Raw genomic sequence first — 20,075 nt, 5'->3', positions numbered from 1 at the left:
AGATGGCAGGATTGGGAATGTGGGTGAGGGAGGAAGGACCATTTACCTGAGCAGAGCATTGGAGACATGAGAAGCGAAGGTGAGGGAACAGAGGGAAAGCAGGGGAGTCTGGCCATGCTACAGCAGATCCATGAAGGGTGGGGAGATGGTGACCGCTGGAAAGGTAGTTTGAATAAAGCTTTGACAATCGATTTTTGTGTTAGTGTCCCCAATATGACTTTTCATATATTTTTCATCGATCTCTTTGTGTACAATCATAGATATGGAGTTGGAAGGGACTTTTAGGAACCACCTAAAACCACCGTTTTACAGATTAGGAAACAGAGGCACTATCTCCAAATTAGTTTTTCCTGGTCCTTTACAGCAACACTGTAAACTATTTGATTTCACTCAATAGATTGTCTTGTGATCAGTGACCATTAGGTTTTGGTGTTTTTAATGCCTAGGGTATTAGTCCCTGGTATGTAGCAGGTGCCTAATAAGTGCTTATTGAATGTGAATGAATGAATGAATGAATGAATGAATGAATGAATGAATGAATGAAAGACGGTGAAGGTTTTTGAGTGGAAGAATGCAGTCTTCTATTTGGAAGTGGAAGTGGCTGTCAATCAGCCAGATGTCAGAGGTCCTTCGCCATGTTGCTTAGCGATAACCTGGGTGAGCCTTCGTCTCAAGCCCTCAGATGCTACTCAGAGACTTCTCTCCCCCTCGAGAACAAGGAAGAGGAATGGGTTCTAAGTAAGAGAAAGGCTTTGTTTGCCAGACTAGGAGCTGGAGAACCACTTTTTGCGTATGTTTTTAGAACAACTCTTCTCTTTCTGGGCTATTAGGGGATTTCTGGAACATAGATTTCTGTGTTCTAGGGTACTAGAGAACAAACTAAGAGCCAAATTTGGAAAGTTCCATTTCGAGCCTGTGAGAAACTGGTTTCTGGCCCTCCATTTGCCAGTGACATGCCCAGTACCCTTGGGCCAATTAGCACTGCTCCCCTTCCCCCCAAAAAAAATCCAGTTGCCTCTGCCCAAGCACATGGGATGACCAGGGAGTGGACAGGAGACGGTGCCGGGTAGTTCAGCAGGCACACCTTGGAGGCAAATTAAGGGAGTGAGCTTGGCAGGATCTCTGGCAGTTTTGGCCCGGGATGGTGGTCGCTGTGTTCAGAGCCAGCCCTCGGAAAAATTGAAGTTTTCTTTGGCATCCCTCCCTCCCTCCCTCCCTCTTGTCCCTTTGCCAGCATCCTGACCCATGCGGGACCCCAGAGGCTTATTGGGTGCTCCAGGGGGAAGAGCACTGGATTTAGTGGAGGACCACGGGCTCGGACTCCCGAGGCTGGCGTCTCTAGATCCGGGTGAGGGGCTTCCAGCGCTCCTGCCACTGACATTTTGGGGGTGCCAGCCACCTAGTCAAGCTCCCCCTCCTCAAAAGGTACGACCAGGGCTCCAAGCCAAGCCAGGGCTCGCTCAGCTCCGCTGGGCTTCTTGTGTATACAGTTACTAAAAATGGCTCTGGGGTTGGAGGGCTGGTTTCTGAAAAAACAAAAAGCCTCTGATTTCTAGCCGTGCTTCAGACGAGGCTGTTGGGAGGGTGGGGGCCCAGCCCGACGGCTCAGCTTTCCAGCTGCCTCTGGATGCAATCAAGGGGGCTGAGGCTTAAGAAACCCCATTTGTTTCATATCTTATGGCTTCCAGAGCACTTTTCTCAAATAATCCCCAAGACGAGGGGGGCTGAGCATGGGGTCCAGGACGGCCCGTGCAAATCAATCACTAGGCAGCTATAAAGCACCAACTGGGCCGGGCCCTGAACTGGGGGCCATGGAGGCAGGAACCCAACTGCACACAGGCCCTCGGTGGTGCTGGGATTGTGGGCAAGTCCCACTTTCAGCCTCGGTCACCTCTTCTGTAAAATAGGATCGATAGCAATCCCGCCTGACTTTCCTCCGTGTGACACGAGTCAGAGACAAGCAGCCAGGACGCTGGCCAAGGTCACGGGCAGCTCGGGAACACCTGAGGCAGACCCGAGTGCAAGGAACTGGGTGGTGCCGGTGTCGGCCGTCCGAATGACCCTCCTCCGGTTCCCGGGCTGCCCAGTGAGATGGAGAAGGCTGTCCTTCTGTCCCGCAACTTCTCTGCCATTATTTATGTGCCAAGGGCAGGGGGCAGGAAGACCCAAAGAGGATGCCCTCTAAAGGGACATAACCAGACAAGAGAGCAGTCCCTGATTCTCCCTCCCACATCAGCAACCGGTCCAAGGGGATGGGAAGTGCTACCCCCTTGTGGCGGGCTGGAGACTTACTGGCCCCTCCTGGTTTCCTTCACCTGGTAGCAATTATTTTTGTATATATATTTTACCTTTATACATATTTATATATAAGATATAATATAATACAGCCCCTCACAGATTTTTGGTTTGGGTTGGACGAGGTGTTCTTTGCCTCATTTCTTCCCTAGCCTTAATTACCGGTCGGGCATTGCCTGAGCCAAACCGAGAACTTATTTAAGGTCCCCATTGACCGTGTCTAGTCCAGTAATTCTCGATCTCACCACTGGACCCAGGTGGCTCTGGAGGAGAAACTGAGGCACGTGACCTCTCCTTAATCCAATGTACTTGATATCACGGCGTCATTTTCCTGAGGTCACGGAACTCCTCGAGAACGAAGGACAAAAAGGGCTACTTTTGTCCAGATGGTGCCGGTGTTGAAGTCTCTGTGTGTCAGACTCCTCTCCGAAGCACCCAGTCCCTTCTGCCCACCCACAGCAGCTGGGGGATAAGTTGGACTCTTGGGTTATGAGCCTATGACTGAGAACAGTGTTTGAGAAGTCAGATTTCTGCTTGGGGATTATTTTTAAGGCATAAAATATGCCTTAAATAAAAGGGTTTCAGCCTTCTGCCATTGGATTCCCTTACGCACTCTGGAGGAAAGAGTTGGTTCTGTTCCTGAGTCTTGTCTGCTCTAAGACAAGCAGCCCATCACCAGAAGGTGCAATTCCAAAGCTCTTCGCTCTTCTGGATGTTCCCCTCTATGTACTTCTTAGCTTATCAATGTTCTTCCTGATCTGCGGGTTCGATATTCCTTCCGGCTTTGTGTTGCTCTGAGAGAGAGAGAGAGAGTGAGAGAGAGAGAGAGAGAGAGACAAAGAGAGACAGAGACAGAGAGAGAGTGTGTGTGTGTATGTGTGTGTGTGTGAGTGTGTGTGTGTGTGTGTGTGTGTGTGTGTGTGTGTGTGTGTGTGAGTGTGTGTATTTATTAAGCATTTTGGCCAGACACTGTGCTAACGAAGCACTGGAGAGCGTGCTGTTGTGTTCATGTACCCCAATACTTGCCCCAGAATATTTCCCCCCTTTATAGATAGGGGAGTTACATGTTCTTTTCGCATCACAGGCTGGGCTGGGCTGCCCAGTGAGAACCATGGGGTAGTAGCGGCAGGGGGAGTGGGGAGATGTATATATGCTTCTGCTTCGGATTTGCCTTTCCAAGCCCATCTTGAAGATAAATTCTAATAAAGGAGCAAGACTCGGGGCTAATTGAGCCTCTTTGCTTTCCTATCAGTCTATTATGAATATTTTATTTCATACGGTTAGAAAAATGAGTTTCATTTATCAGTGAATAACTTTTCTTTATTAGAAGTATTTCATTCTCGGAGACCTTGTCAGAGATCGGAACCGTTTCTGGAGGGATCCACGGGAGGACGGGGGCCAGAGGATCGTGGCTGGCCACTGAGAGCAGAGCTGTCACGATATCGAAGTCGGACAGGGCTGGGCAAAGCTGCAAATGCCAACCGAGTCTGCGGAGGCCGTGTGGGCCCTTCTGCTTGTCACGGGAAACTTGGGAAACGAATCCCTGTGACCTTCAAAAGGAGCCTGTCGTGTCAGGAGCGCGCCGCGGTGACTGTCAGATGGGAACCGGCAACAAGGTGTGGGCAGGGAGGCGAAACCGGCGACAGCCAGAGAGTTGTTCACCTGGTCAGTGCAAGCGTTTATTAAGCCCCTCCTGTGTGCCAAGCTCTGGGCCGAGGACCTTGAGGGGAAGCTACTGAGCTGCCTGATCCCAGCTGTCCGTGCCCCGGTCTTGTTATTGAGAGAGATAGAATTTCAGCGCCAGATCAATCACTCGGCAAGCATTTATTAAGCGCCTACTGTGTGCCAAGCTCTGGGCCGAGGACCTTGAGGGGAAGCTATTGAGCTGCCTGATCCCAGCTGTCCGTGCCCCGGCTTTGTTATTGAGAGACATAGAATTTCAGCGCCAGATCAGTCACTCGGCAAGCACTTATTAAGTGCCTACTGTTCTGGCCCAGTTGCTGTGCTGGGTGGGAGGGATGGGGAAGCGCATGTGAAACAGTGCTTTCTGCACAGGGCAGAGTGATACTCACCAGCAGAGATGCTGGGCTGGGCAGGAGCATCTTCCACACACCAAAAATGGCTTATACCAATAGGCTCCCTACCCTAAAGGGAAATATATGTGTGGCTATACATATGCATATATAGATATACGTGTATATATGTGTGTATGTATGTAGCTCTTGGGCCTGCCCTGAGTCAGACGCGGGCGATGTCTGAGACAAATTTAAGCATCCCTGCCTCCCCAAGTCAAGGACCAAAGATTCTAAGTAAGCGCTGGGAACTCTGGGAGCTCAGGATCATTTGTTCTCAGGAAACCTTTCTGCTCCTCCTCAAGTTTTCTCTCTTGAGTCTCTATTGTTGTTAAGGTGTTGGTGAAGGGGCTTTGGGAGCGAGCCCTCCCCTTTCCACCCCCTTTGTGGACAATTCTCTTCTGAGCCGGGGCTACAGCTGACCCCATTGCATGGCCCTGGGGCCCCTTTGGGACAAGGGCCCCTCGTGAGCCGGAGATGCTCCTGGCCGGCCCAGGGCTCCCACTTCTGTGACCTGCACCCACCTAAACCCTTCCTGGATGTTTACACCTTTCGAATATTTATAGATTCGCCTCCTGGCACTCCTTAGTCATCGCTCAGCAAGATCTATTCTCCATATTTAGTTCCTTTCATTTTTTTCTCCATAAATCAATTCCTTCATTCCCTTCATCACTTGCTTTGCCTTATTATTCCCTCGAGCTGTTTTCATCCATTGCAGATGGGAAGAAAATAACCCCGCCATGTTGCTGCAGGAGGGGGAGAACGCTCCCCAGAGACATGAAAGGAACAATCCACAGGTTAAGCAATGGCATGGGTGCAAATATGTTCTCCCATTCTGCTTTAAGAGAGAGCACGTGAGAGCCCTGGAGGCTGGCACATTTTCTCTGTGGAGCGGGGGGCTGCTATCTCCGAGTCTGGTTTTCCATCTAGATTTCTGCAAGGAACCTGGAACTTCCCAAAGCCATGTCTCTAGCTTCCAGTAAAAGGCATGAGACTGAATGTCGCCATTTTCTATGACCCCTACTGAGCTTTGATAATTTTAGAAGAATTTTTGGGTTCAGTCACCTGGTTCTCATAAGCTTTTTTTTTTTTTTTAATCTCACTATTTTTGCTACTATTATTAGTCCAAATCCATGTGGAGAATTCCCAGTCTGAAAACTCCCTCCCCTGAAACAAGTCTCTGGGGCCTTCAATGCCCTCTAGTCCCATCCTTGGTTTGTAGGGAAGGAAACCAGGGACCATCCCAGAGAGGGAAAGCATCTTGTCCAGTGTCTCATTCATAAGTACCAGCAAAACTGAGACTTTCTGACTTAACATTGAATGACTTTTCTGCATTAGTGAGTTATCTGGGGCCTCTGGGCTATCCAGGAACTAGTAAAAACACCCATTAGTAGGTGTCATAGAACTTGAACTCAAGTCTCCCTGACTTTTGAGTCTGACCTTCAGTCTCCTTCTCTTCCTCCTCCTCCTCCTGCCCCTCCCATACTACACAAACACACACACACACAAATATAAACACCAGCACACTCACAAAGCACTGTATTGTTGGCCCTCTTCTTGGTCTTTTCTTTTTTAAGCAGTTTTGGTGAAATTTCCACAGTTTGGAGTGCGTGGACGCTTTGGGTGGTCACTGTCTCCATTCACATACCCCTGACCTAAATCCATCCTGAATTGGGGACATTTAAGATTTATAGACAGGAAGTCGGGAGCCTTCGGAGGAAGCGGCCTTTGTTGTTTTTAGCCATCACAACGATAACCGTATATATTTCGATAACACTTGGAGATTTGCAAAGTGCTTTATAAATGTGATCTCATTCAACCCTCACAACCACCTGGGAGGTGGTGCTATTATGGCATCTAGTTTACACATGAATAAACTGAGGAAGCCAAAGATTATGTGACTTCCAACTTCCACAGCTTGGAAATGTCTTTGGTGCAAATGTTTGCTCCTTGAAGCATCTGGGGCACGAGAGGTCTGTTTGTTCTGCTTCTCCATGATTGCAGGGGGAGGAGAAGGGAGATTGGGCCCCTCAGACTAAGAATGTATTTTCCTCTAGGGAATTTCCTCTCTAATGTATGGCTTGTGCTGTTCCAGTGGAATTTGGCCCTTATTCAACTTGACGTTGCAGAGAGGATTAATGCTCACATATCCAGCGAATGGATGACCTAAAGAAGCCTTCCACCTCTGTTTAGGGCAACGTTCTACTTCCGGGGTCAAACGGGATCTTCGCTGCTCGGTATTTAAAGTTTTTCAGGAGTCAGGAAGACCGGAGCTAAGGGCTCGGCCATCCTTCCCTCTGGGTTCCAGGATTATAAATCTAGGACATTTCCAAGCTCATCTCAGCAATTACCACTTTACAAATGAGGTAACTTCTTGCCCAACATCACATAGATCACAAGTTCAAATGATCCTTTTTTGCTTGTCTGAACAGAAGGAGAACAATGGGCGAGAGCCGCAAAGAGGCAGTGGTAGGTTGGTTGTATTGGGAGAAAAATCCCGAAGATCAGATTTAGCCAACAGTACAATGAGTTGTCTTGGGGGGGGTGTCCCCATCCCTGGAGGCGCTCTGGCAGGGATGTTGCAGGGAAGGGTTCTTGCTCAGGGGCAGCGTGGGTAAGATGAGGCTCCTTCCCCTGCTGGGGCCATGCCTTGTAAGTCCCAGGATGCTACGTGGCTGGCTGTGTGGGACCAGCGGTTAATTGTTCTCTCCCAGAGCAAGAATGAGAGGCAGTTACTCTGTGAATGAAAGAGGGAGGGGTGATAGGAATGAACTCATGTTTTATTCAGATGGTAACAAAGAAAATTGAGAAGTGTTTGCTTAAAATTGACACCATTTTTTTTTTTTTTTTTGCCTAAACATTGTGTATAAATGATACCAGATGACGACGAAATCCCACAGAGGAAAATGCCAATTTTCCAGTAGCATATACCCTGTGGGAAAGGCTGCCTCAAAGTAATCCGCTAATAGCTTCCCCTTTTGCATTTTTTCACATGCTCTGTATATTCAAACAAGCAATAATCACCACTCCCTGGATGTCCCTTCCTACATCTGGGTGGCTGTGTGAGTATGGGGGCGAGGGGGAGGAGAAGCGTCCGAGCAAATGCAGGATGTGTCCAGGGACTAGGTCAGAACTCAAGAACTCAACTGTGGACTCTGAAATGAGGAGGCCCTGCCCTGGGCTCCTTGCATCCAACGATGTTCTGTGGAGCAAAGCCTTCTCATCCAAGGGACACCCTTGGTAAACACCCTGCACATGAAACCGGTCTTACCAGAAGGGCACATAGAATATATGTATTGTTTTACATCAGGAGAGAAGTGAGTCTCTATAACTTACTAGAAGGATTTCTTTTTATTTTTCTAGTTTCTTACACATTTTTATGGAAAATTTTGAGTTCCAAATTCTATCTCTTTCCTTCTTTCCTTTCTTTTCTTCTCCCTAAGATGGTAAGAAATTCGATATGGCTCATCCATGTGAGATTATGTACAACATTTCCATATTAGTCATTTTGTGCAAGAAGACTCAAATAAAAGAAAAAAATGAAAAAGAAAAAGAAAAATAGCATGCTGCAGTTTATATTTAATCAATATCAGTTCTTTTTCTGGAGGTGGATAGCATATTTCATCATTAATCCTTTGAAATGACCTTGGAGATTGTATTGTTGAAAAAGCCAAGCCATTCGTAGTTCTTCATTAAAATATCGCTATTACCTTGGACAACGTTCTCCAGGTTCTGTTCGTTTCACTGTGCATCAGTTCATGTCTTTCCAGGTTTTTCTGAAATCATTCTGCTTGTCATTTCTTACAGAAGGATTTCTTGAAGTCTCCTCTGGAATAAAAATAACAAAAAAGGATTAGTTATATATGTATTTTTATAGTATCTTTCCCCATCTTATGTGATCTCTCATTATCTCAATAATAATAATAATAATTATGAGAATTCTTTCCATACGTAGTAGTCAGTCCATTTCATATAAGGTCATGTGTCAGATTAGGAGTGAGAAGACACCCCCAAAAGCATCTAGTCACCCATTCCACCCCCATTCATAAGTGAGGAAAGGAAGGGATTAGGAGATATTTAGAGCTAGCAGGGATCTTAAAGACTGAGAGACTTGGTGGATGTGGTCTGAAATCACATTGGAAAAGATCTGGATTCCAAATCCACCTCTGACACTAATTGTGTCAGAAGGAGAAAGGCACTCAGTCTTGCTGGGCCGCTGCCAACTTTGTTAGATTTTTATCTGAAAGATGGCCTATTTGAGGTTTTAACCGGTAGAGGGAATTTCCACCTAGATCTAACCCTAGATTTTGGATTCTTGGATGCTCAAACCTACTTAGGCAATCCCCACACCACCAACAAAATCTCCAACCAACACACTTTGATAAGTTATCATAGAGGGGAAAGTCTTAGGAAAATACATTTCTTTTGTCGGGGCTATAACCATTTCCACTCCCACACATCCCCACAGCCACAGTCACCAAGAATCCAAAATCCGTGGGATTGTCAAAAGGTCCAATGTCAGGACGATATAGAGTTCTACCTTCACCATTAGCAAAGCTGCATCAGCTTCTATTTTGCCAGCATCCTGGGACCGCCAGGACTTCTCATTTTTCTGATTGCTGCTTCACCCACAACAGATGTTGTGTTTGAATGTAAGTTCTTTGTGAGCAGGGACTGTCCCCATTTACTTAAAACAGAGCATTACTTGTATTAGACACTTAAAAATGCTTTCTCCAATTATTTACTCTTTCCTTCTGTTTACTCCTATTTTTGCTATATAGGGGAATGAAGAGATTGCACACAGTCCTTTCATCCTTAGCTTCCCTCTCAGTCTCGGGTACCTTTCTGGAGCCCACTTTTCCCAATGCTTCGACTATGTTTATTTAGTGCCTTGCACCCAAAACTTCTGCAGTCTTTAGGAGTTGTGTTTGTTGGGACTTCTTGGGGCTCTGTGATTTAGCCCCATATGGCAAACAACCATGGTGTTAGAGACTTGGGCTCGCAGGGCTAGAAGCAGCTTAGGGTCATCGAATCTTTGAGTTGGGAGAGTCGCACAGATCCACCATCCAATTCATATCCATATCTGAACAGCATCCTTTTACCTATACACCTGGCTAATAATACTCTCCCCAGCCTTTTTTCAGAGCACTGCACCTGGAAACAGGAATATTTGGGTACAAATTCAACCTCAGACCCTTGTGACCTGAACATGTCACTTAACCGCTGCCTCAGTTTGTATTTACAAATCACAAAAGCACTGACCTCACAGGGTTGTTTTGAGGATCAAAGAAGGTAATATTTGTAGAGCAGTTAGCATATTTCTTGGCACATAATAAGCTTTTAATAAGTTCCCGTTCTCCACTACTACCTTTCCTGAGATGGCTGATTTTAGTTTTCTAGGATTTTCCCCCAATATCAAGTCTTAATATATCTTTTTTAGATTCTTCTACAATGGTCCCAATTCTTTCCAGAGCCACCAAGTACCTCACAATAGCCCTTCAAATTCTCCGGTTAAAATATCCTTTATTCTCCCAAACCACCTTTAAGAGCCACAAACTTAATGCCACTCGCCATCTTGGTTTATCCCTCTGTGACCACTTTAGTTTATCTCTGTCCTCCCCAAAATACATACTTAATCATTCCCCAGTATATCAGGTGTAGCTAGCACCTAGGACATTGTCACCAGTTCAACGAACATCTACAATTGGAGATCCTCAGTTTCTCCAAACTCATGGCTAAATCGGTACATTTCTCCTCCTATTGTATGATACAAAAGGGACAATAGTGTTTTTCATCCATTTGGTTTATTCTGCGTGGATGGTTAAGCCATTTTTTTTTTTTAAACAGTGAAAGACAAAACCATTTTTTAAAAGGAAGATGTATTAAGTGAGTTCTATGAGAAGGAGCTATCCATCCCCATCACTTGCTGACCATCTGCCATCCCCAGGGCAGGCAAGCTAACCTTGGTGAAATAGCAAGACCCCCACAGGAAACACAGGAGGCAGCAGGTACCAAACGGGCCAAGTCAGTGCTACCCCTCAAATCCCATTCCTTTTCACAGCCTGGGGGAAACAGCTCAGGACTTGAGATCCAAGTGCCGAGAGTTTTACCAATGATCCAAAGACGTCTATCCTGGCTCCCTGGCATTTATTACAGACCCACTAGATTCCAGCCATGTATTAAGTCAGTGTTCCAGAATACTGGCTTTAACTCCTTCCCACTCCCTGTAACCATCATCTGTGATCCCCCTGAAGGTACAGCCCAGCACAAATGTCTGTTACTATCTGCTCAGGTCTTTGTCAAATGGGTCAGCACAGAAAGGGACCTAGTTGTATCACTGACAATGGCACCAGAGAATATACAATACCATCTGCTTTGCCATAGTGCGCTAGGAGCATAGAGCCTTTCCATCTGACACAACTTAAAGCCTCTATTTAGGTTAGTTCCTCCACTGAAGTTTGAGCTCATTGAAAAGGAAACTGCCTATTTTTTTACTTTGTATCCTCAGGGCTTAGCACAGTGTTTTTCTTTTCTTCTTTGGGGGGTAGTTGGGCAAATTGGGGTTAAGTTACCTGCCCAGGATCACACAGTTAGGAGTATCTGAAGTTAGATTGAACTCAAGTCCCTAATTTCAGGGTCAGTTCTTGCCACCTAGCTGGCCCATAATGCTTTCCATTTAAGTGTTTTCTTTTTTACTTCATTCATTTATTCCTTGAATCATTTCCCATACCTATAGGGAATCTCAACTTTGTCCATTGATAAGTCACTTCCTGTCTCCTTTTCTCATGTGAAAGGTATTTCTTAGAGCCAGTGATGTCAATGAAGATACTTAGCCAATCCTAGCATTTTGTGAAGGACCCAGATCTCCCTTGGAGACAACAAATGTTGCCTTTCTGGAGAATCTTGTCACTTTTGTTGTGTTATTATTACCTGTTTTTAAGAGAAATTCTTTACAGATTCGTGTATCATTCTGTATAGCGTATACTGGGAACAAAGGCCCCTTACCTTTTTGGGGGGGTCAGGGAAGGGAATAGGAAAGCTTTGACCAGTATACCAAGAGTTGAGAGAGCAAAGATGGAAGAATCTCTTAGCTTTAATCCCAAGGGAGATTCGGCTCCTGCAGACCAGTATTTCCCTGAGAGATGGTACTGCTATTCTATGCCATATTTGTATTTTTTATTGTATTTTCTTTTCCCAAATAAATGCAAAGATGGTTTTCAACATTCACCTTTACAAAAGCTTGTGTTCCGGATTTCTCTCCCTCTCTGCCCCCTCTTCCGTTCCCCAAGACAGCAGCCGTCTAATATAAGTTCACCATATTTTTACAAGGCAGATCCACAGTCCGTTGGAGAAAGCCCATAATGGGGTGAGTCAGTGTTCTCCCGTGGGCTCTGGGCTGTCTTGATGTCCCTGTGATTCTTAGAGGCTGTGGGTGTATCCCTCCTCATCTGGAGCCTGTTTCTTCACCTGAGTGTTCTGTTTGTCGAGCTTATGTAAGATCTGGAGCTTGTATCCTCAGCCTCCTGCTCTCTCATCCTGGAGGAGAGTCGGGGCCACAGCAGGAGGGGCTTTGCAGCAGCTGTCGGGATTCAGATGCAGCTGCAAACTCTGGGGGGTCTGAAAAGCCAGAAAGCGGGCTGACTGGGGTCAAGGGCACAGGACCCGCTTGCAGCCCTCCCTGTGACGCTGACCATCCCCATAACCTTGGGCAAGCACTTCATTTGATTGTGCCTCAGTTTCCTCAGCAGCTGGACTGGAGGGCTTCTGAGATCCCTTCTTGCTTTAAGGTTATGTCCTATATTGATGGAGGGACCTTCTATCCAGGGAGCTGCTCTACTACTAAGATACCCTTAGGAGAGGATATTTTTAACAGTTCAGTTTGTTTTTTCTTAAAACATTAATGCTGTAAACATGACAGCCTCATTCACAATGATCCCTGCTCTCCATCACCCAGGTGTGAACCAACAATTTGGGGATTATCCTTAGCCTTTATTTACTCTCGGGCTGATTTCCCCCTCTCTCTTTCCCAGAACCCTTTGGGGCCACCTTTGTTGTCAGCTGGTGGGTATGCAAGGAATGCATTCACCCTCTGCTGTTCTCTAAACCTGACCTAATTAGGGGAGGGGCTTTTCTGCCCCAGAGCACCTTGACGTGTACCTCCAACCCCCTCAGGACTGATTGTCATTGTCTGCTCCTCTGGTCTGAAGGAAAACCTCTGCTCTTTGGAGATCAGAATCTGAGGATTCTGGGATGGCTAATGATGGTGGAATTGGAGTCAGAGTACTGGTACCGGTATCTGGGCAGCGCCTACCCAGGGGTAGCAACTACGGTTCCAAGCACTGGCAATAGAAAGGGAAGGAGTCTGCTTCTCAAGGATCTCATATTCAATTTATTTTTGAGGTAGAGATGGGAAGTCAATCAATAGTTAATCAATAAACTTAGATTAAGTGCCTACTATGTGCTATCATACTAAGCAATGGGAAAACAGAAAGAAAACTGAGTCAAGTAAATCACAAACTAATGAAGGAGACAATATTTAAGCAACACAAACAAGATATCCATAGGACAGGAGGGAAGGAGATGAGCCATTGGGGTGACCTACTATGGCTGCAGTGGGAGGTGATCTGTGTTTAGGACTGGACATGGTCTTAGAGATCACCTAACCTTACCCCCTACCCACTGTCTAGATGAAAACTCGAGGTCCAGATGGGTTGAGGAAGTTCCAGATTTCCAGATTTCTGTTCCATTGACCGCCATCCTTCCACTTTTTCAAGTCTCCAGTCTTAGCAGCTGTTTCTAGATTTCTCACTGCTCCTCATGCTTTATATTCAGTCATTTGCTAAATCTTGCTGATTTTACTTTGACATCTCCCCAGTTTTTTCCTTCTCTCTTCATGCTTCTAACACCTTATTTCAAGCTGTTCTCATCTCTCACCTCAATTATTACAACAGCCTCTTCCAGCCTCCAGTTCCTCCCCATTCCAGTTCACCCCAAACACGTCTGCCAATTGGTTTTCCTTAAGTACAGACCATGTGATTCTGCTAGTCAGACACCTCCAGAGATTTCCTCAGATAAATTATAAATCCCTCTGTTTGGGGCTCTGCAACCTCACTGGCTATTACTCAGGACCTTCCACAAGCAGACTGACCTTCTCTCTCTCCCTTACGCATGACACTCCACATCTCCTCTCCATTCCTAGACACTGGCTGTCCCGTGTTCCTAAAACGTCACTTCTCACCACCTCTCCTCACTGAGTCACTCTCTTTCACAAGCAGGGGGCTGTAGACAGTCTTGGTAGCTGGGAATCCTTTTTGCTCTCTGTCTCTCCTACAAAATTACCTTTCTGGGCACTAGACTCTCACTATTGAAGGGGGATGAGTTAGAAGGTGAATTAAAACAAATAAATATAAATCATTTTAATGGAAAAACTTTTCATGAGAAAAGTAACATGATTAAGGACTTTGAAGCTTCCCATGACATACTGAGTATGACTTCAAAAGATTTTTGTGCTTAGACCCTTTTCAGGATCAGAAAAAAAAAGAGATAATATCAAGGGAATGAGGGGCTTTGGGCCATGAATAGTGTGATACTTGTTGGATAGTAAAGATCTTGGATCATGAAGCTATAAAACTCATTAGATCTTGGAGGTCACCCAGTGATTTAAGATATTTAGATTTTGTGCAGAAAGGGACTTTCAAAGTCACTTGGTCATCTTCTTCCTTCTATTTATGAGGTAATTGAGGCCCTTGGAGCAGCTAGAAGCTGCCATATTGCACAAAATATTGATCCTGAAGTCAGGAAGATTCATGTCCCTGAGTTCAAATCTGCCCCAGATCCTTCCTAACTGTGTGATTCTGGACAAGTCATTTAGCCCTGTTTGCCTCAGTTTCTGCATTTATAAAATGAGTTGCAGAAAGAAATGGCCAAAACTCCAATATCTTTGTGAAGAAAACCCCAGATGACATCACAGAAAGTTGGATATGATTGAAACAACCGAATAACAAGGGAGTTCTTACCCGGGTCTAACAAATAGTAAGATGACACAGGCAGGTTTCAAAGTTATAGGATTTGGATCAAACCCTCTCTAATTGATCCTACTGCCATTCAAATCATTGAAAAGGTGAAGGAATGAGTGATGGATTGATTGAATTAACGAATAATGATAATAATCATAATCATAATTTAAAAATATTAAGGGCTTCCTTTGTGCCAGCTGCTGCACGGGAGATATGCATTTAAAAAATGGCTAAGCCAGTTCTCAAGGAGTTAACTTCTCAGGAATTACAGACAACACAGACAGAGGAGTGACGTCCAGCAGGGGCTATTTTGTTCTGGGGAAGTTAGGGAAGTGAAGGTGATGACTTGGATGGAAGACTGTGGCCTGTACCACTAAATCTGCCACCTGGGGCCACTCAGGAGATTTGGGATGCTACTATGTACATGCTCCACTGTTTCGGTCCCATTAATAAATTTGTTGTGAGTAAAATAGACAAGTTAGGTTTGAGCTGAAAAGAGGGCAGCTGGCCTCCTGATACAGAAAGCAGACATAATGTTTGGCAAGATACTGATCAGTTGGAGGATACCACCAACTATCAGACCGTTCCTGAAGCGAGCCCCTAGCAACAGAGTGCTCTTCCTCTCGTCACTTTTATTGTTTCTGTTTTGCATACATTTTATACATTCTTATTCATCTGTGTATTTTCTCCCAGAACTGTGTAACTTCACATTATTAAATGATTGAATTATGCTTTACATTATTGGAAGAGACGATTTTGTATTTATATCCCCAGAAGTCGGCACCATGCTTGGTACATAGCATGCGCTTAGTAAAGGCTCTCTGATTTCCCAGAGGGTGAGAAAACTACTCGGGAGGAGGCTGTTTCACCTGGACTTATTAACTTGTTTTCAGTCCCATTTGGCACATTTTTATTATTTGCTGAATCCTATGGGTGGGAACTAGGGACAAAGACCAAAACAGCAATCCCTTTCCCCAAGGGCTTGGCCAAGAAGCAACTCTGCTTTGATGCATCCAAGTCATATTGTTGGACTCCATCACGGAAGGATTGATGTTTAGACGTATAATTTCTAAGAAAACAGGTCTTGGAGTCACTGCCAGGGGCCTCACCTACTTAGTCCTGCATCTCTGACTAGGACATCCTGGTGGATGGCTCTGCCTTCAGTGGACCACGGCTCCAGAGTCATAGAATTGTGCCTTTAATCACAAAAACAAAGCAGCGCAGTGTTCAGTGACTGCTTTTTACCACATTAGATAATTGCACTGAATATTTTCAAGACAGTTCCCCCAAAAGCAGCGATTGCCTAAAAGCAGCATTAGGTTGAAGCTTCATAACAACCCCAGAGGGCTCGGTTGCCCAGAAATAGGCTTCCTCCCTGGGCCTGTATGATCTCCCTCTCCCTCCGGATGCCAGGAAGAAGTAGCGGTGGATGTCGTTATGGCGTTAGATGTGGGTGGACAGCAAGGGAGGCCCTGATTGATTTAAGAAATCTTGGCTCTTCCTGGCCCAGATTCTCTGACTCGGTGTTTCAGATTCTGAGATCAGCCTGGGCTGGGGAGTTAAGGAAGAGTAGATAAGGTCTGCTGGGCACATGAGCCCGTGGCCTGGCCTCCAACCATGAAGCTGTGGACCCTGGGGAACCATAATCAAAATGGAAAATGTCTTCGCTCCCTCTCAGCACTGGTAGAGTCAGACTTTATGGGCCCCATTCTCTATTACACTGGAAAAAAAGGGAGGGAGCGCCAGCTGTCGACCCATGTGCCAACAAATGTGGCAGTGCCAGTTTAGATGCCATAAAGCAACATTTAATAAAAGGGCTGTGTTCAGCTTGGCCATTTTGAGTTTCTGGGCTCGGCCATTGAGGGCTCTGATCGGTTCCATGGGCCTCATTCGCTGTATTCTATAGCCTTCCTCTATCCACGGACCCACTGAGTTCCGGCGGCCTCGGTGAGCCCGGCTCTCCAATCGTGACCGTTAACAAGTCTCTCGGGCCGTCACTTAGCCCGGACTGAAGCTTCCTGGGAGCTCTGCAGTCAGCATCTTCCCAGGATGCTCTTCCCCCTGCCCGGAGTCCGAGCCCTCAGATTTTCGTACCTGGGGGAGCCCGAGCCGCTTGTCTCACAGATGGTAGCCTTGTTAATGGGGTATAGCCAAAGCTGGCCTGGAGGGGCCGGACGGCGGGGTCTGGCTGATGGGAATTCTCCCGTCCCTTTCCAAGAGTCTCTCCGAAAGGCCTGGTCCTCATTTGTCATCCTGCTAAAAGGAAGCATCCGGGGCGCTTTGCCATTTCTGCTGATGACGGGGTTATTTTTATTTATGCTTTTCGCCTTGCCTCTGTTCTTGTGAATCCAGCACTGGCACAGGTGCCAGACTGACTGCCCCAGAGGTCCGTGCCCTCCCTCTGTCCCCAAAACAGGCAGGGTTGGGCCCTTTTCACATCGGAGCTGCTCCCTCCCATCTGGCCACTGACTTCAGGCAATCAGGCTCGAGCAGGAAGGGATCTTCCTTGGAAATCCAGTATACGAATCTTTTTTATTATTATTTTTTAAACACATGATGCCCAGGGATTATTAGTGATTTGTCTGATTAATATGATTTGTAAATTCTAGAGCCTATATTTGAATTTAAGTCTTCTGACTCCAGAGTCTCTGCCTTTCCACAGATTTAAACTAAGATCTACTCCTTTGAAAGAAATCATCTTCAAAGCTGGGTACCCACAGGAAAGATTGGGTTTCCTCCCCAGTCCAGCCCTGCCAGACCACTGAGTTTAGCACCAATTTTCCCAGACTCTCCTGCCTTATGAAAATTAAAGATGACATGGATTTGCCCAATAAGCCCTTCTTCCTCCAATAAACCCTAAGGCTCAGGTTTTATTCTCCTATGCAGCAAACGATGTAGGATATTAGAGCTGGGACCTTAGAAGTCATCCAGCCAAACATCTTCGTTTTAAATGAGCAAAATGCTCAGAAAAGCATATTCCCCAAAGGACTAAGAATAACCTATCCTGAAAAGCCAATTCTATAGGGAAAATAAGTGAACCTTAAGCAGAATAGAGGGAACGAAGGCTCAGGGAGGTTAATTTCCTTTTTCTTCCCTTTTTTGGTACTCCTTTTAATACTAATTACATACATAGGTATAATTATAGATATAGATATATAGGCAGAACATATGTATATATAAAATGAGAAAAATGTCTCCTTTTATCCTCACAATATCCTCAAGGAGTGGATATTATCCTCCTCACTTAACATGTTAAGAAACAGATAAACAGAGACTTGACCAGGCTCTGAAGCTTAGATTTGAACACAGATTTTCCTGACCCCATGCCCTGTGTTCTGCCCACTGCCTTACACAACTGCCTCATCCCAGCTTTTCCAACTTTGCTCACAATAAACTCTAGAACTTTCATCAAAACTGCTTAGCAATCCTCTATTATATTAAAAATCCTTTTTCCCCTCTCAGAACTGTACTCAGCTTTGTAGGTTGGGTTATTTTTGTCCAAAAGCTTCTATCTTTTGACTTTGGGAACATTATATTCCTAACTCTCCTCCCATGTTTGGAAGAAGCTGCCAGGTCTTGTTTGACCTTGATGATGGTTCCTTGGTACTTGAACTCCTTTCTTGATGCTTCTAGAATTGTTTTTCTTTGATGTAAAAAGGAATTGGTGGGTTCTTTCTGTATTCACTTTGCCCTCTGATTCTCATGGAGTTGGATGGTTTTCATTTTTCATTTATTTAAACATAATATCCAAGATTTTTTTGTTTGTTTTATTTTAATCATAGTTTTAAAGGAATCTGATATTCTTAAACTCAGTAGTTTTCTCAGGTCAGTATTTTAAAATGTCACATTGAAATTTTTTTCTTCTAGCTTCAAAACTTTTTAATTCTAAAGTGTCTTGCTCTCTTATTGTCATTCGTCTCTGTTTGTTCTCATTCTCTGAGATTTAGTTTCTTCAGGAATGGTTAGTAGTTTCTTTTTTCTAAGCTATTTCTTTTCCAACCCTTCCTCCCAAGATCTTTCTTTCTTTTCTTTTCTTCTTTAATCAACTGTTTCATTTCTGCCAGGTATTCATTTAAACCTTTGAGAAGATCTTTTTTTTTTCTTTGAGTCTTGATTTGTAGTTGTTATTATCTTTTTTAAAATTTTTATAAAGCTCTTTATTTTCAAAACACATGCATAGATAGTTTTCAATATTCACCCTTGTAAAACCTTGTATCCAAGTTTGTTTGTTTTTTCCTCTCTCTTTCTTATCTCCTCCCCCAGATGGCAAGTCATTCACTATATGTTAAACATGTGCGATTCTTCTATACATATTTCCACAGTATCTTCTCCTCTAGCTGGATTTTTGAACATCCCCACACTCTGATTTGTGTCATCTTTGATTTATTCATCTCTCCTGTTTTTATCCCCAAATTTGAGTTTGGTGCCAGAGTGAAGCATTTGGGTGGGATGCTCATCTCTTGTTTTTCTCAACTCAGACTGGATTCTTTCACCTATGAAAGCTCTCTGCCCTCATGAGAAATAGAACCTCCTCTGAATGTTTTAGATCTTTGCTTGACTATCGAACTGGTGCATTGTGCTACACAAGGCCACATAGGTGGTGACTCAGGATCATGTACAGGTTTTGAGCCCAGGACGCCCCGAGGGATGTGGGCTTGTTCCAGGCTGACTCGTTTAAGTATTGGAATTGTTGCTCCTGCTAAGGTGGTCTGTGACAGCCATTCCCTCCTCAAAGTGAAGACCTTTTATCCTTTCTGGGTGTCTTGGGACCATTGACATTTCATGTCTTTTCTAATCTGATTCTCCCTGCATATCCTGGTGTCTTTCAGGCCGCTGTGCCCGCTGTGGGGAGAATGTTGTTGGCGAGGGCACCGGCTGTACCGCCATGGACCAAGTCTTCCACGTGGACTGCTTCACCTGCATTGTCTGCAGCACCAAGCTCCGCGGGCAGCCCTTCTATGCTGTGGAGAAGAAGGCCTACTGTGAGCCCTGCTACATAGTAAGTGCTGGACCCTTTTCCTGTCCACTGGCCCCCATCATGAGAGGCTCAGGCATCATTCTCCCACCACTCACTCACTTACCAAACTTCTGTTTGCTCCAGGACGTGTCTGGGCTTGGTTTGATATAGTGACAGGATATGGTTCAGTTCACAATGACCAGGCAGGGGAAGGGGATTTCTGGGAGAAAAAACCCTGCAACCTCCTGGTTCTTTCCCAGCCCCCAACTCAGCCTTTGTACATGAAGATTTTATCACCTCCAACTCCATTTTTCAAATGTGCTGTAGGGATCCAGTCTATGGGTCATAATAGCTCCTTTACAAATGCTAGTTGACTAGCTTGTTCTGGGAAATATTATCCTCCTCTTAGCTCCATTGTGTGTTGGTATGGAAACAATTTAATTTTTTTTTTTTAATTTTGAAAATATAAAATCTTAAAAATTTTAAAAATATAGTATGTAGGACAACAGGCTGGGTGATTAATAACAGGGATAATAAATACCAGTTTCATCTACCTTACGATAATTTACAAGGATTGTATTAAATTATGTATCTGTCTCTGCAGTTCTTTAAAAATTACACATACAACCATCACTGTTAATCTGAGAAGACTAAATGGAATAAGGGTAGTTGGAGTGAAAAGACAAGTATTATACAGTGGAAAGGACACTGGTTCTGACTCCGGAGCTCCTAAAT

The 20,075-nt window shown here is 45.0% G+C and overlaps 1 protein-coding gene across 3 annotated transcripts in view; it reads left to right on the top strand.

The window, feature by feature from the left end:
• Nucleotides 1–20,075, top strand: part of LPP (LIM domain containing preferred translocation partner in lipoma) — a 634,535-nt gene that overhangs the window by 516,008 nt on the left and 98,452 nt on the right. For all 3 annotated transcript variants that reach the window (XM_051991658.1, XM_051991659.1, XM_051991660.1), the window contains one exon: nt 19,213–19,382. In XM_051991658.1, coding sequence (XP_051847618.1) covers nt 19,213–19,382 — 170 coding nt within the window. The remainder of the gene's footprint in view (nt 1–19,212; nt 19,383–20,075) is intronic.

Source organism: Antechinus flavipes, chromosome 3 (genome assembly GCF_016432865.1).
Source record: "Antechinus flavipes isolate AdamAnt ecotype Samford, QLD, Australia chromosome 3, AdamAnt_v2, whole genome shotgun sequence".
NCBI classification, from domain to species: domain Eukaryota; kingdom Metazoa; phylum Chordata; class Mammalia; order Dasyuromorphia; family Dasyuridae; genus Antechinus; species Antechinus flavipes.
This window is presented reverse-complemented; position numbering and strand designations above follow the sequence as displayed.